Raw genomic sequence first — 17,500 nt, forward strand, 5'->3', positions numbered from 1 at the left:
CATCATTAAAGTCTTCTCAATGTCTCTTATCTGTTTATGTGACAAGACATTTATTGTCTTTTGTGTCCCGCTTTTGCCAAAGCTGTGTTGTCACGCAAGCATGTGTATAAACACACACACACACACACACACACACACACACACACACACACACACACACACACACACACACACACACACACACACACACACACACACACACACACGCACACACGCATATTTTCACGCAGATACAGACAGACACATAAACTCACACAAGCACGGTTGAGTGATGGTTTGTTTCATTAAAGTTGGCCTAACGTCTCTTATCATTTTATTTGACAAGGCATTTCCAGCAGCCACGACAATGGACCATTCAAATCACACACACACGCACTCATGAACGCAAGCACACACACGCAAGCACGCAGACACACGCAAGCACGCACACGCACACACACACACACACACAGTCGCATCTCTTCCTTTTCTTGTCTCATTTCAGTGTTACCCTCCTTTCTGACCCTGATTCTGGTCATTTCTTATCACCATATGTACAAACGGTACGTACCACTAACCAGCTCTCAACAGCTCCTCGTGTGTATGGCGGATAAGGGATGGCGAATTCCTCTTGTAGATGGATACCTTTATTGATCCCGCGGGGGAAATTCAGGCGCCCAAGACGGCACAACAGCAACCGTTACAGATACAGGGCATAGAAGTAGAGTACTGTAGGTACTGAAGAGTACATCACAATAAAGACACCCTTAATCCATTCAACGCGGGAAAGCATCTGTGTCATTTTAGAATGTAGCTTAATAGCACATTGGTTGGATATTCAAAAATCATGAAAATGTGTGCAAATCTTTGAATATATATATTTTTGTGAAGCAAACAGTTTTTAACTCAAATCTTTGTGGGTCAAATCTGGGGGTCCCTGGAACAAAATATTTTGAGATGGGGATCGGCGGCCAAATACATATACTTTTTTGAGCACCACTGATATACAGTAGCAACATACTGTAGGTTTTTCATAAAACTGTTAGGATTTAGAAGACATTTGTAGAATCGGCCTCAGGCCTTTACATTTTTTTTGATAAAAGCGTGCAGACACCTATTGCGAACGCGGAAGTGCAGCTTACTATGAAACCGTGCTCGGGTTGTGTGTGTGTGTGTGTCTCTGTGTCTCTGTGTCTCTGTGTGCGTGCACTGCCTGTGTGCAGCCGCCTGAGTGCGCCAGAGTGCAGGAATGTAGACAATGCTCTGATTAAAATGCACAACAGCCTGCAAAACACACACACACACACACACACACACACACACACACACACACACACACACACACACACACACACAATGTCAATGTTCTCTCCCCATCACGGTGAAATAACACGGATTACAAGTTCGTAAATACACAATATTTTCGAGCTGCGTTCGCTTCCAGCGTTCGCGCGTCTTACTTGTATATACAATACACCTTAAGTACATTCATCCCGCCTGGTGCAGAACAAGAGAGAGAGAGAGTGGCAAGGTAACCCTGTAGTTACGACACCAGCACAAACCACATGGTAACTTAACAGGTGACAACAGAGTGGATGTTACAGAAGTGTGTCTGTGTATTCGTGTGTGTGTGTGTGTGTGTGTGTGTGTGTGTGTGTGTGTGTGTGTGTGTGTGTGTGTGTGTGTGTGTGTGTGTGTGTGTGTGTGTGTGTGTGTGTGTGTGTGTGTGTGTGTGTGTGTGTGTGTGTGTGTGTGTGTGTGTGTGTGTGTGTGTGTGTGTCCGCACACACGTGTGCCATGCATTAACTCCTTAAAACCGGGAAAGCATCTGTGTCGCTTTAGATTTTAGTGTTGGCTATTAAAAAATAGCAGATATACAAGCTCACAGCGTGTCACTTAGTGCCTCGCTGCGACTGCGAGCTTGTAGATCTGCTATTTTGTAACAAGTTTTTTGAAAAATCTTGAAAGTCATTGGTAGAATCGACCGCAGGTCTTAATGGGTTAAAGTGATGTAGTATCACTAATGACTCGTATTGATGGCTGTGTGAGTGAGAGAGAGTCTGCGGTCTGATTGATTGATCGATACATTAATTGACGGTCACGGAGCGTCTAGCAGCGCTGGTTCACGCGTGAACAATAAACATGTAAAATACCTCTGTGTCACGTAATGACTCTCACTGCTCATTTTATGCAGCATATAAATCCCTAACGAGGCTCATCAAACTGTCCATATTTCACACACGTATAACTGATGGGATATTTTTATCCGATGAACAATGAACGAGGTACAATTTGTACCATACTGTCATGGCTGCACTGGCCCATTAAGACCAGAGGCCGGTTCTACAAAATTAGTAGTTCTCACACTTTGAAGATTTTTCTAAAAATGTCCAAAAATAACAGATGTATACAAGCTTGTACATCTGCTATTTTTTAATAGCCAACTTAAAAGCCTAAAATGACAGACGCTTTCCGGGTTTTAATGGGCTAGAAATCATTCAGTTTTATTTCTTATTATATTAAGCCTACGTGATTAGTAGAAACTGGCCAATGCTAAATGGCTAAATGAAAAGCATATGAAGAGTATATGGAGTAGTTTTGAAATAGTCCAATGATTGATTCCCGATAATATTCGGGGTAATGGTGTTGAGATTCTGTGCCATGTATCTTAACACATTGTGTGCCAAAAACGGTCCCGACCGTTTTTGAGAATCCAAACGAGAAGTGCCGAAAACGGTCCGGACCGTTTTTGACCCAATTTTATTTTTATACGTGGGGCCCACGTGGGGCGCTCTAACGAAACTTTGGGATCATCCAAGGAGTCTCTGAGAAGGAGAGGCCGGATGTGGATCCTTGTCAAAAATCCTTCCGGTCGGCCTTTCCAATGTTAACTCCTTGACTAAAAGCTTAATATCTCCATTTCTTTTTAACGTGGTGGAAGCGAGCCGTTTTCGATCGGCGATCACTCTGCAATGGAGGATTGCGTTAGAAATGTTATTGTTCCAGGCGTTATTCGGGACCCTTCGCCGTCTCGCACGCACACTTTGTTTACATGCACTTCCGCGTCGGGGCTTCTACAGCACGAAACGTATCAACGTAAGTGGATGGAAGAATAGCAGGCACTGAACGTATAATATTTTAATAAACCTCCGGCACCCAATGTGTTAAGATTGTTGACATGTTCAGAAGCACAGCTTGACATTTTGAAGAACAAAACAATGCATCACTTCAACAGGCCAAACTGCTTTTATTTAATAATTCAAGGCGTTACTGTTGAGTGTTACATTGAAGGCACTACTGACACCCGTATTGACAGCTGCTACAAACAAAAGCTGATTGATCACTGTTGTGGTGTTACCATTCAGTTCCACTACTGAATTCGGGGGTCTTTAATCTCACAAGAGAAGAGATCCGTTTCTCTGGTGTTGATCAGTAAGTTAAATATATCACTTTCCCATTGGTATTGGCAGTGAAGATAATTCAAACAAACAGCCAATTCAAGTGGAGCCGTAGCGCAGTGGATTTGGTGTTTTGTCTGAAGACACACAGCTGAGTGCTTGTTTGAATGCCTGGGCTCGAGCTGTCACGTCTGGATTTTCAGAGGGTTTCATTTCACATAAGAGCTCAGGCTGTCATTCATGGTTCCATCTCCTGTGAAAAGCATCCAGGAAAATGATGATTTGTGCAATTTTCAAGCGCTGGGGGGGAAACTGGACCTAAGTACCGACTGGCTTCGCAGACTGCAATGTGCGTGCAAAAAAAAAAAAAAAACCAAAGAACCCATGCACATTAATTTCTCATTACGTTCGTAGTGCCGTCGTTTTCCAGCAACATCACAGTGAGAGCTCACAAACACATTTTGAAGTAGTTACTACTTACTCTGTTAATTACCATAGAGGAAAAATGTTCCCCAGTCATTTAGTTAAGCCATTAAATCCGGGAAAGCGTTTTAGATTTTATCTATATACCTGTATATAGCAACATACGTTTTTCAGAAAACTCTTCGAATTTAGAGCATTTCACTCGCGCCGTGCTGCGAGCTTATACATCTGCTATTTTTGGACATTATTTTGAAAAATCTGTTTGGAAAATCTTGATTTCTCTTCTGGGGGTCCCTGGCACAAAGCATTTTCATATACATATCATTTTGGGGGCAGGGCCGGCCGCTGCTATAAGCAATATAAGCGGTCGCTTAGGGCCACAACCACTAGGGGGGGGCCACATCAAAAAAAAAAAAAACGTTTTATTTACTTTCATATTGTAATTATGTCGTGTACCTCCTATCCAACAACTAGCGTTATTATTTTAATATTCAATAAAAAATGTTTATCTCATGACATAATGATTTTATAATGGGGGTGTTTGGGGGTGGGCCACGAAAGTCCTTGGGCCGGCCCTGTTTGGGGGTCCTTGACACTAAAAAAGTTACTACTGATTTATAAGGCATTTGTAGAATTGGCCTCAGGTGTTAGTGGGTTAAGAACATCACAGTCTGAGTTTGTCACATTACTGTACCATCTGCCTCATCGTTAGCCAGGCACAATGCATTTCAAATGGAAGCGTGTACCGTATACCTTCTTCTCCATCAAAGAGTTATAGGAGAGTGTCCGTTTCCATGGTGATCCCCGCTTTGGTGCGCCCAAGATGGCCACGGCTGAATTGTTGTCAGACATACGGGCTAGATCAGGGGTCTTCAACAGGGAGTCCGAGACCCTCAGGGGTCCTCAGAGTTACTACAGGGGGTGCCGCCAAATCTTTGTGTGATATGATTTTTTATTTTTACATTAACCACTTGAACCCTAGCATCCCTTTTCTGAGGAGAACTTTAGCCAAAAAAAAAAGCAGATCTACAAGCTCACAACGCCTCGCACTGCGAGGCGTTGTGAGCTTGTAGATCGGCAGTTGTTTGGCAAATAGGTAATTGTTTAGACTGGAAAAAGAGCAGACCAAGTAAGAAAAAAAAGTTGAATCTGAAACACAATTGTATACAATATAGAGGGGGTCCCTGCTTCATCTCTCTCTCAGCTTAGGCGGTCCTTGGGGGGTCTTCAAACGTAGATGGAACACAGGACAAAATATAAAGCTGCGATCTGTTTGTACTATGCCCGATGTCTCCCTATCCCGATGGAAAAAAGCAGAAAAAAAAAGCAGATATACAAGCTCATAGTGCGGCACTATGAGCTTGTAGATCTGCTTTTTTTTTATTTATCTTGGAACATTTAAAATCTAAGAATATATATTTTAAAGTGAACATTCTTAACTGAAATCTTTGCTTCTGGGGTTTCCCTGGAACTAAATACATATAATTTTGGGGGTCTTTGACATGATAAAGTTTGAGCACCACTGATAATTATAGCAACATACGTTTTTCAGAAAACCGTTAGAATTTAGAAGACATTTGTAGATTGAATTGAATGGGCTTAAGTGGTCAGATGGGTGTTTCTGCAGTGGATGTGCGGAAACACTCTGAACCTTTTGTGGTTAGAATGTCCGCCCTCAGGTTGGGAGGTCGGGCTTCAGTACTCACACTTCCAAGTCACACCAAATACCAGGTGTTTGGTGGCCCCCTAAGCAAGACCTGTTAAAACACTCGCAGCACATGCACCAAATCACACACGCGCACGGACGCACGCACGCATACACTACCATAGAATAAAAAGGATGCCCACCAGACTGATGGTTCTCACCTGTCACCACTAGAGACATACAGTATTACACCTCCTTTGAGGTACCTGTTAATCAGTCTGTCACAGCAATGTGTTCAGGCTATTTGAGAATCCTGTGAACATCCAGGTACCTTTTGTAGGATCATACTTAATTGATTGATTGATTGAAAATTTTATTAGGCAAAAGAATGTAAAACAACACAGTTACATTTATAATGCTTTTGTCTAAAAGGTCCGGCCAAAAAAGTCCTTGCGGACTTGTTTCCGTTGGGGTCCTTGAATTAATTTCATAGACATATATAGTAGCAACCAAACAGTTCAAAAATCAACATGAAAATACAGATAATACAGAAAAAATACCACTGTACCAAAAAAAAAGGAAATAAAAAATATGTACAAAAAAGAGGAGGGGGGGGGGTCATCTGTCTACAGGGAAACTGGTACTAGCTCCTCTTAAAGGTATCTAAATATCTATATCTACTTCTTGATTGCCTGCGAGCGTGAGCTTTCTTCCTGCTCCTGCAGGAACCGTAGAAGAGTATGTCAGACAAAACCTGTCTCTTCTGGATCACATTTTTTTTACTTGCCTGTATAAGTTAGCTCCTCAACGCTGCTTGAGCTAGTTGCATCTGTCTGGTGCCAGGAAGGTGTTAGAGCAGACATCTTCATTGGAAATTATTAATATAGCTGATCTGCCATCACCAGAGATGGCAAAGCTTTATCAAGAAGTGTGACCTTTTGAGGTGGGAATGTTCACATGTTTCTCAATTAGCCAGAACAATTTCCGTGACTATGGTGACAGGCTCCTGCAGGTGACTCACCTGGGACTAGGACTAGGAGTTTGTATAGGCGTTTCTATAGGCCTTTTGTGTAGTTATTCTAAGCAAGTCAGTGCATTCCAGAGAGTTACGAGGTTCTGTAAACGCATCGTGAAAACAATACAGAAATGTGTTGATGTAAAAAAGATCATGTGGCCCCCCCTCAGTGGTTGTGGCCCTAAGTAACCAGACTCCTTATGCCAGCGGCCGGCCCTGACATAATGCTATTAAAATGGTACCCAATGCCTTCCTGCTTGGCCAGCATCAAGTGTTGGATTGGAGATTCGTCCCTGTGACATATTAGCATCATGTCCAGGGGTGTACTTGTACATCATGGATTCCTCACGCTAAGGAAACCAGGGGATAGGCTCCTGACCTATGGGCCACATGGCTTAGGAAACGTTCCCAAGGCTACTTGCCATGCAGATTGGTTAAAATAACATTGTAACAAGTTGTCGCATTCACACATGTATGTAAACAGTGCTCTACATATACAGTACATATTGGTGTAGTGGCATTATAATTTGTGTATCAGTCCACTGTCATTTCTTCTTCTTTTTTCCCACTAGATTTTGCTGAGTGAGCCATAACGACCCAATAGTAATGTCCCATTGGTTTTTCAATTTGCAGCTGTGCTTAACAGTCGGCGAGCTATTGCATGGGGTTCAATTCCTCTGGTGGTGTTATTTTTATGCAGCGTATACATCCACATCATTATGACAACATTACTGTCACAGAGATTTGAAGTATTCCTCTTCTGCTGAGCTGGTCTTAATGGAGTCAGCATCGCAAGTCTTCCCTTCATTCATTGTAACTAATGAATACTTACTTGCCATTATTATTGCAGTAATTGATGATGTTGTTGTTTTTTTATACAGGCTGTGGCATATTTGAACAAAGTCTTTGTGCCCGGCACCAAGCTTTTAGTCATGTTATAGCATATCTACAAGCTTGTAGACAGTGCAGGCTTAATGCAAGGGCTTTAGGTGCTGCAGCACAGGGCACCAACCTTGGGCGGGCACCAAACGGCGGGGCAAAAGTAAACGAAGACTCAACTATCGCCGCAAGAGCGCAGACATTTTGAAGCAATGGCTGCTGAAGGAGCGCTAAAACTGTGAAACGCGTCGGTGAAGCAACAATTTTGTGGAGGAGGAAAATGTAATAAAAAAGACCAGTATACTGTATATCACGCATATCTATTCCAATTGGCTACTGTGACTGCCTATGAATTTCACAGGCTTGGGTAGGCAACCCGGCCTGGCAGGATCACGCATATCTGACAAAAAAAATCTGCAATTTACTCTCGACTCCTCCAAAAATATATTAACATTTGGGACATGAACAATTTCCGGGTCACGGTGGAGGTGGCGAGGAGGCAGAAATATTAGTACTGCGATTTAGCTATAGGGTGCACTCTGAAGGACACTTTAAGATCAGTGAAATAATACCTTTGTTCTAGTAACAGCTGAGGTTTGGTTGTGTGCTAATTTTCAATCTTCACAGTCCTCATTTGTGAGAACACACTTGGCCTGGTCAAATTCATTCAGATAAATGGGGAAATCTGTATAGCGCTGTTCTAGTGTCCACTCAAAGCAATTGACTAATTACACACATTCACTCATTTACACACGCGCACACACGCGCACACACGCGCACACACACACACGCACACGCACACACGCACACACGCACACACACGCACACAACGGTGTGTCTGAGAGAATTGCTGCTCGTTCTATCATATTTGATAACCATACTCATAACTGTGATTATTTGTCTGTGTTGCAGGCGTTTCCCTGGAGAATGTGTATGACTACAGCGAGTACTGGGAGGTGGCCAGAGGCCTGTATGCGCCGTTCGACTGCACCGCCACCATGAAGTCTGGCAACGCGGACGTCTATGAAAATGAGATACCTGGTGGACAGTACACAAACCTTCACTTCCAGGTATGACCCTGTTACTGCTATACTGACACTTTAACCACTTGACCCATTAAGACCTGGAACGCATCTGTGTCACTTTAGATTTCTTTGGCTAAAATCTGAAGAAAACAAATTCAAGATTTCTCAAAAATCTTGAAAAAATATTTTTCAGATTTTTTTTCAAAAAAAAATTTGGATTTAGAAAACATTTTTAAGAATCGCCTCAGGTCTTAATGGGTTAAAACCCGGGAAAGTATCTGTGTCATTTTCGATATTTTTGCAAAAACGTTCAAAACATTGCAGATGTACAAGCTCGCAGCGCGGCTGTGAACTTGTAGATCTGCTATTTTTTTAATAGCCAACATATACATGGATAAAGTGGTTAAAATGATTGTGATGCTATGTAGTATACTTTTGCTGGCCACAGCAACCAATGCAGATAGGTTGATAACATTTCTGAATATACATCCGTTATGATCACTTGCAGATAACAGTGTGGACAGTCGGTTCTAAAGATCAAATTTTCAGAAACAAATTGCACTTCCCTGCGGTCTGAACAAAGCCTATTTGCATAACAAGAGTACTTGGATGCGAGACACGACTAACAAGGGCAGCCTAAAGGTGTGCATATAGTTGAGCCGAGCGGCTCATCACAAACCACCAAACTGCACCATTATGTTGAGATATAGATCTAATATCTGAAGTTTCATAGCCTGGCGTGGCGAGTTGACGATTCTGTGTATTCAAAGCAGACAGAGTAAGACATATGCAAAAAACAAAACAAAACGAAAACAAAACAAAAACGGTCTGAATAGTTTGACAAAAACAAAACATCCAAACTAGAGATTAAAGGATTCTTGGTGGCAGACTTCAAGCTTTTTCAGATGTGAGTTGGTGTGCTGTAGAAACCTCACGCCTGTTTTGTTTGCTCCAAGTGACGACCCTCTTGGGCTTACATTAGTGTCTCTAGATCCAAGGTACATTGTCAAAGTTACGTATACGATAACCACCCAAGAGAAAATCTGACACTTCTTCTTCTTATCCTCAAAGATGTTGTGTGTATTTTTCATTGGACCAAGGTTTCGGCACGACACTGCCGTCGTTTCTTTTGTGTAAACATCAATGTCAATGTGTTGGCCTGTGCCCTGCAGCTGTTAGCGCCGGGGTAATGTGAGAATACGGTGCGATAGGGTGAAGGGATGACTTGCAGCTATCGGAGGCACAGGCTTTGAAAAAGCAAAAGTAAAAGTACAAAAAGTATCGGCATCAAAATATACTTAAAGCACCAAAAGTAAAAGTACTCATTGTGCAGAATGTCCCATTTCACAAGTTTTCAAATGTCTAAAATGTATAAAAATCATTTGAAAATAGCAGATCTACAAGGTGTGACACGTTGTGAGCTTGTAGATCGGCTATTTTCAAATGGCCAAAGTTTAAATAGGGCTGAAGTGGTTAATGCATGTCTTGTAATATTAATCAAAATCTAACTTGTAACTCCACTACAGTCAATAATTGTAGTGGAGTAAAACAAGTACAATATTTGTCTCTGAGATTTAGTGGAGTAGAAGTAAAAGTATTGAAAATTGGAAATACTCCAGTAAAGTAATAATACCTCAGAATTGTACTTACGTACTTACTTTCCACCACTGCTCAAGAGCGTATGTGCACGTTTTGCTAACGTGACATGGCACACATGGTGCACGTTTGAGTCTCTGCACCGACACTCGAACACAGTTATGCTCCGGAACTTGTCAAAGACTATTTGGAAGCAAACTGCATCCACGGGGCGGTGCAAAAGAAAGAAAACAACGTGCAAGCATATTCAACTTGTCATCTGCTGTATAGGTGTGAGCTCTTAACACAGCTGGCTGCTTAACATGCAGACCACATGCCAAACACATTATGGTAGGTTGCAGTGGAAAGGCATTCTTACATGCAAGCAACACTGTAATGTGTGTGTGTGTGTGTGTGTGTGTGTGTGTGTGTGTGTGCTTGCGTGCATACGCAGTGCGTGCATGCACAGTGCGTCTATACAATATATATATATATATACACACACACACACACACACACACACACACACACACACAAATACAGTATATGAATATGAGAGGTACAGAAGCAAATACAGAAGAAATTCTAATATTTAACACATTTTAGATTCATAACATTTTAATCATTCTGCAGACTGTTATGCATGAGTGAAAACATCCCGAACTACTTTTGAGCTCCTGTAGCGACAGCATCACAAGCAGCCAGATATAGCACGGAATATTCTGTAGCTGTCAATCGTAATGCCCAGATGATGATGCATCTGCGGTTTGCCCGGAGGGGCCTGGGTTGAGATAACAAGTTTATTCATCTGTTTCCCACCTTTCTTCATTTCTCATTCCATCTCATGTCTTCTCCCCCCCCCCCCCCCCCCCAGGCGCACAGCATGGGTCTCGGAAACAAGTTCAAGCAAGTGAAGAAGGCCTACGCCGAGGCCAACAAACTCCTGGGTGACCTCATCAAGGTGAGACACAACAATTACATACTGCTGTAATTGCTACACGCGGAGCATGAAAAGAACCGTGCCGCCGCAGCATTATTTCCACCTGCTGCTCCAGAGGGAGGGCTTTGAAATTCAATGTTGTCACGCTTTCCTCTACCATCACAACGTTGCATAATGCAGTGGTTCTCAAACCTTTTTTTGCTATGCATTCGGCCAAGGGTTCCCAAACTTTTCAGGCCGTGACCCCCTCAAAATAATCACATTTGAACATGGGACCCCCACCCTGACAAGCACTTGGAAATGTAGGCATTACATTTAGTTTGACTCGAGGCAGTGTGAGCTTGTAGATCGGCTATTTTCTCAATGTTTGCCTCTTTCTTACGTAATATTTGACAATTTGGCCAATTTGGTATAAAAAATGTTTTAAAATCATTCAATTGTACCTTTAGAAATGTGTAGATAGCCTGTATACACCACTTTATATTGTTTTGTTTACTGTTGAGTGAGAAAACAATGTTGCACATTAAGCTAATCATCTTAGCCCCCCCAAAATGATTGGGGGACCCCCCTGGGAGTTCCGACCCCCAGTTTGGGAACCACTGCATCTGGCCACAAACCCTCACAACAAAGAGTGTACAATTGGAAGCAAATTGATTCGTAAGGGTCCATTTGGTTCCATTTGTGCACTTTCGGAGTTACAGGTCCATTTGGTTCCTAACTATCAACAATCTAGCTGTGGACCCCTGGAACCCCCTCAAGGACCCCTGGGGGCAGAGTCCTGCAACGGGCCGGGTACCCGCGGATATCCGACGGGTACCCGCGTTTGACGGGTGAAAACGGGTGAAAATTTTACTTTGATAAGATCACGGGTACGGGGACGGGCGGTACCGAACTAATCGCGGGCGGGTATCATTTTATTGTGAAAATCTGAGAGCACTGTTTCCGCCCAAACAACGTCACTTGTGTAACTTAACACAGCACAACTGCATGGAGCACGCTGGTCAGTTATCTTAACTCACAAAAACACATTGAACATCCTGTTAAACCTTCAAATTAAAACCATCTGACGACATAAACAACGAAACATGTGTGCTGCGTAGATGCGCGTTCGCGCGCGTGGCTTAAGCTCGCTCCTCCGTCTTCACTTGATTTCTGTACGAACCTGACCACTGAATGTAGTGCTGTTGTTGAAGGCTGCTATCTTTTTCAACACACTTTTCAATAGGATTTACATTTTACTCTGCATGTAATCACGGGTAAACGGGCGGACAACGGGTCGTTTATTTGACGGGCGGGGCGGGTCTGGTTCGTATTTTGAAATAATCACGGGTGACGGGTCGGTCTACGGATCTGAGTATTGACGAGCGGGGCGGGCGAGGGTTCTCAAAATTGGACCCGTGCAGGACTCTGCCTGGGGGTCCCCTAACCCCACTTTGAGAACCACTAGCATAATGTGTAAAGGGATCATCTCATTTATTTGATACGGTCAGGTCTTGCTAGCACATAATATATATATATATATATATATATATATATATATATATATATATATATATATATATATATATATATATATATATATATATATATATATATATACATATATATATCGCTTTTTTAGGTATTCAAAGTCGCTTTATACAAACACCCAACGCCCACTCTGTGGGTCTGAGTTTTCTATGAACTACTTCACTGTTCCAGCCGCTGCAGCGATTGAAGGGGAGTCGTTGAATGCTATCTCTCAGCCAACTCAAGGGCACGCTTGAATTACTAGTGCATTGGAATCGATTGGAATTGGCCCCATTGGGTTTGCAGCCATCCGTCACGCTGGTAGATGTGAGTTGCAAGATTCAGGAGGACTCTGCAGAGAAACGGGAAGGGGTTCAGGGGGAACAGGTGGGGTTCAGGGGGAACAGTGGTGGAAAAAGTACTTTTTTACTTGAGTAAAAGTATCAATGCTGCAATGTAGAAATATTCTGTTACAAGTAAAAGTCCAGAATTAAAGATTTACTTGAGTGAAAGTACAAAAGTATTGGCATAAAAATTTACTTAAAGTACAACAAGTAAATGCAAGTGCAGAATGTACCATTTCACAAGTTTTGCGACACATTGTGAGTTTGTAGATTGGCTATTTTCAAATGGCCGAAATGTATATAGGGCTGAAGTGGTTACTGTATGTTTTGTAATAATAATCAAAATGTACAAAGTAGCTAGTAACTACAATTTTCATATAATTGTAGTGGAGTAAAAAGTACAATATTTGTCTCTGAGATGTAGTGGAGTAGAAGTAAAGGTAGCACTTGCTATGCATCCTATGTGTATAACGCATCATGAACATACTTATAAGGTATTATAATCTGCTCATAACTCTGTATAATCAGATTCATAAATACTCATAATGCTGTTTAACCATAACACACTATAAGGCATTTTATAATGACTTCTAAGTATCAAGTGTTATAATACTTCATAATTGCTGCCAAATTAAAAAATATTGAAAATTGTAAATACCTCAAAACTGTTCTTAAGTTCAGTACTTGAGTAAATGTACTTAGTTACTTTCCACCACTGAGGGTGAACAGATCGGTTCAAGGAGAAAAGGTAAAACAGGCAAATGCTCCTTGTATGAAGAAGCTTGAAGAGAGAGAAAGAGTCTGGAACATTAATGCATGTTGTGAGGCACAATGGTGGGTGAATGGAATGCACGCCGACCATTATGGTTGCGACGTCTCTGGTTTGATTCTAGCCAGGTAAACAAAGGGAAAAAGCACGCACATCCACTCTAACGTGCCAGAAGTCGGAAGAGCCACTTGGGCTCGAAACGTCACGTACAATGTTGGAAGAAAAATACATACAACTTTTGGAGCGTGATTCAGTGTGCGGACTCTATTTGCCTCTGGCTATATTTTTATTCTACCCGGGGCAATGTGTTGCACATCTTTCCCCTCTCCAGCCTTAGCTTCCTGTCTCACTACACTCTGCTATCTTAAGAAAATATAGACAAATGTGTTGTTAACCCAGATATTGCTGCTTGATGTGAAGAGAGATGTGTGGGCGGTGATGAGAGTTCACAAGAAACCAGAAAAAAACACACAAAATGACTGAGTTAGCATGAATCATATCGTGCATATAGGATGGGAGAAGATTGGGCATGCAGCCCACCAGAAAATAAAGCCAAAGGCAAAGCATCATGTGACGCCTGAAAGATGCCATCCAATTACTGTATGCAGCGCTAGGGGCGTTGGCACCGTCCAAACCCTTCTATCCAGCAAAATTGAAATAGTTATTTTGACACCTGTATTATATCAGGCCTTATTTCCTGGAACATGTTGCTAAGCAGAAGTGGCCAAAGTCTGTCCTCATTGGCTAGAATCGTGCTGTTACATCCTGTAGTAGGGTGTTAATCTCATTAAACATTTGCTCAGGAAGCACCTGGGTCTTTTCTTGGCGCCAGACTGGTTTTAGTGGCACTCAGTGACATGTTATATGGAGCGATGGCTCTGGCACAGTTTGAGGGAAATCAGTTCAGTTTGATCGGGCATGGCTTTTGTCGTTCCTTCTCCTCCTCTCTTTAGCGCTCTCGCCCTTGTTCCCACTCTGTCAGCGGTGTATTGGCAGCTCTGGACTGGGCTGGTTCTGCCTTGCTGCTCCCGTTTCCTTGCTTGGCTGAGGCAAACGATTCCAGATTAACTCAGATGGATCCCCCCACTCTGTAATGCTCTCTGCATTCAGTTTCACTCTCTGGCTTTCTCTCATTCTCTCATCTGCTCGCCTCTTCCCTCTGTCTATCTGTCTATCTGTGTGTGTGTGTGTGTGTGTGTGTGTGTGTGTGTGTGTGTGTGTGTGTGTGTGTGTGTGTGTGTGTGTGTGTGTGTGTGTGTGTGTGTGTGTGTCTCTCTCTCTCTCTCTCTCTCTCTCTCTCTCTCTCTCTCTCTCTCTCTCTCTCTCTCTCTCTCTCTCTCTCTCTCTCTCTCTCTCTCTCTCGCTCGCTGGCTGGCTGGCTGGCTGGCTGGCTGGCTGGCTGGCTGGCTGTCTGGCACCCCCTGTTTCGGATTCTGTCAAAACTCTCGCTACCCCCCCTCTCTCTCTCTCTCTCTCTCTCTCTCTGATGCTCTCTAAAGCCATTCTTTAAGCCTTCACACCGGTGCAGTGCGCAAATATGTCACAGATTTGCAGCAACATCCATGTGCACATTTTCCGCATGCAAACTATTCACACAGTTCTTTTTTGCTAGTGTTTTGATCTCGTGTTCCAATTCTGCCCACAAGACAAAATGTTTGCTGTTATCATCTACCCTCCGCCAGCGTTTCACCTGGCCAGCTGACAGCTTCTCTTAATTATCACTGACTTCACTGCGTGTTCATTGATACAGGTTATCAACCCAGGCCTATTTATTTGTTTGTTTGTGTTCATTTCATTCACTATAGATAAGCAGTTTTCCGATTGTAATCTTGAACGATAAACGGTTGTCAGGGCATGTAGCTAATCTTGACTGTTATACAATAAGAACATTGTGCTGATACGTTACATCAGCAGCAGCAACAACAGTAATTTGGTATATATGTGTGTGTGTGTGTGTGTGTGTGTGTGTGTGTGTGTGTGTGTGTGTGTGTGTGTGTGTGTGTGTGTGTGTGTGTGTGTGTGTGTGTGTGTGTGTGTGTGTGTGTGTGTGTGTGTGTGTGTGTGTGTGTGTGTGTGTGTGTGTGTGTGTGTGTGTAAATCTCGGAAATGTTTTCACATATTCCATTTTTTTTGTGGGTGTTTTTCACATAGTTTGAATTCATGGTCTCATTTACCCATCCTGCCATCTCTCCATTTTCTCTCTTCTCATTATTTTTCTGGCAGTTTAATTTCACCACTTTATTTACATTGACCGAACCACCCAAACACCGCCATACGACAAAGTATAAGTCAGGCTTACTGTAAAACAGTTTCCCCTCATTGTGAATCTTTGGTCTGAACTAGTATTATCAACTGTATTGCAGCCTGGCAATTTACAGTGATTGACATTTGGACAGAACAGAATTGTCTAACTTTCCTGTTCAACTCCAGATTTCAGTCCGGTGCAAGTTCTTATACTGAGCTAATAGTTCTCCCCTGCTTGCTGAAGGGAGAAATAGAATTTGGACCTTTAGTCAATCCAGAATCAGGTTATACAGTAAATGTCTCAATAAAAGAGCAGGGAGACCAAATACAGCCACCCCAATTGTATTAGTTACATTGTATTAACATACTCTACCATACAGATTGGACAAAATAAATTTGTATTCACTAAAAAAGTGATACATATTACAACTTTAATGTTACGTGTAAAACAGTGACCCATATTATTTTTCCGCTTCACTTTCATTACATACAGATGTCCATTAAATGAAGTTGTACATTACTAGGACCTCCAAATATTCATCATTTTGTTGATGTTGGAATACGTTTTCAATGTTTTCACACTGAAGCGTTGGTTAATGTCTGTTCTGTCGCTTTTAAGAGATCACCGTTTTAATGATGTCATTGCCGTGTGAAGCTAAGCCTTATTCCAGGCATCTTCAACAGGGGGGTCCCTGGGGGGTCCTCAGAGTTACTACAGGGGGGCCGCCAAATCTTTGAGCGATAGGCGACTTTTTTTTGTACATTAACCACTTGAACCCTAGCATCCCTTTCCTGAGGGTCATTAATCGAAAATAGACGATCTAGATCGACTATTTCCGGCAAAGAGGTTTGGTGTAGGGGGGAAAAAGAGCAGACCAAGTACAAGAAGTACAAGTATTGAGGGTTTAGTGGTTAACTGTCTGAAAATACACCTTAACATGAACACAACGCTACACAAGTCTATGAAACTATCTATGAAATCTATGAAAAGATTTAATCTGCAACACAATTTTATACAATATAGTGGGGGTCCCTGCTTCATCTCTCTCTTAGCTAAGGGGTCCTTGGCCTGAAAAACAATGAAGACCCCTGCCCTATTCACATGTGACTAGTATTACCTGGGTACCTCTGGTCATCTGTAATAATTGCGGAGGTCGTCTGTGAGTTTTTTCTTTTCACAAAATTGCTTTTGGTAGCGTGGCTCACCCCACACAGCGAGTAAAGTGTAACTCTTTGCACATCCAATGCCTGTTTTTCTCGGATCGATTGCTCGTTTCGTTCAAGATTCGGTTGCAGAGGAACGATAGTGTCCAGGAAGCAGCGGTCACACACAGTTCCTTGACATTCTCGTTCTTGGGCGATGCTGTCAGTAAATTCGAGTACTCCACTTATCCGCTGTGAATGCGCAGCACGGAACCACAGACGTGGGGAGATTATCATTTCTGAATTCCATGAGGTCCCCAGGTAATACCGGTCCAGTGTGAATAAAGCTTCAGTCTGAACCATAGTGATGTATTTTCAGCGAAGCCGTTAGCACAAAACAAACAGGCACGATGCAGTTATAAATATATGTGTCATTGATCGGTTTAACCCATTGAATCCGGGAGCGGATGTCTGACATTTTAGATTTCTTTGGCTATTCAAAAATAGCAGTTCAACAAGCTTGTAGATCGGCAATTTTGTTTTAATCATGAAAATGTGTGCAAATCTTTGAATACATATTTTTTAAAGCGAACATTTGTAAAATATTTGGTT

General features: G+C 42.4%; 1 protein-coding gene across 1 annotated transcript in view; it reads left to right on the top strand.

The window, feature by feature from the left end:
* LOC308102440 (pyruvate carboxylase, mitochondrial-like) overlaps positions 1–17,500 on the top strand; it is a 445,486-nt gene that overhangs the window by 391,682 nt on the left and 36,304 nt on the right. Inside the window, exons 20-21 of the mRNA XM_080452156.1 lie at positions 8,252–8,409; positions 10,814–10,900. Of these exons, the coding sequence (XP_080308282.1) occupies positions 8,252–8,409; positions 10,814–10,900 (245 nt within the window). The remainder of the gene's footprint in view (positions 1–8,251; positions 8,410–10,813; positions 10,901–17,500) is intronic.

Source organism: Gymnoscopelus braueri, assembly GCF_963280865.1.
Source record: "Gymnoscopelus braueri genome assembly, chromosome: 15".
Lineage (NCBI taxonomy): Eukaryota > Metazoa > Chordata > Actinopteri > Myctophiformes > Myctophidae > Gymnoscopelus > Gymnoscopelus braueri.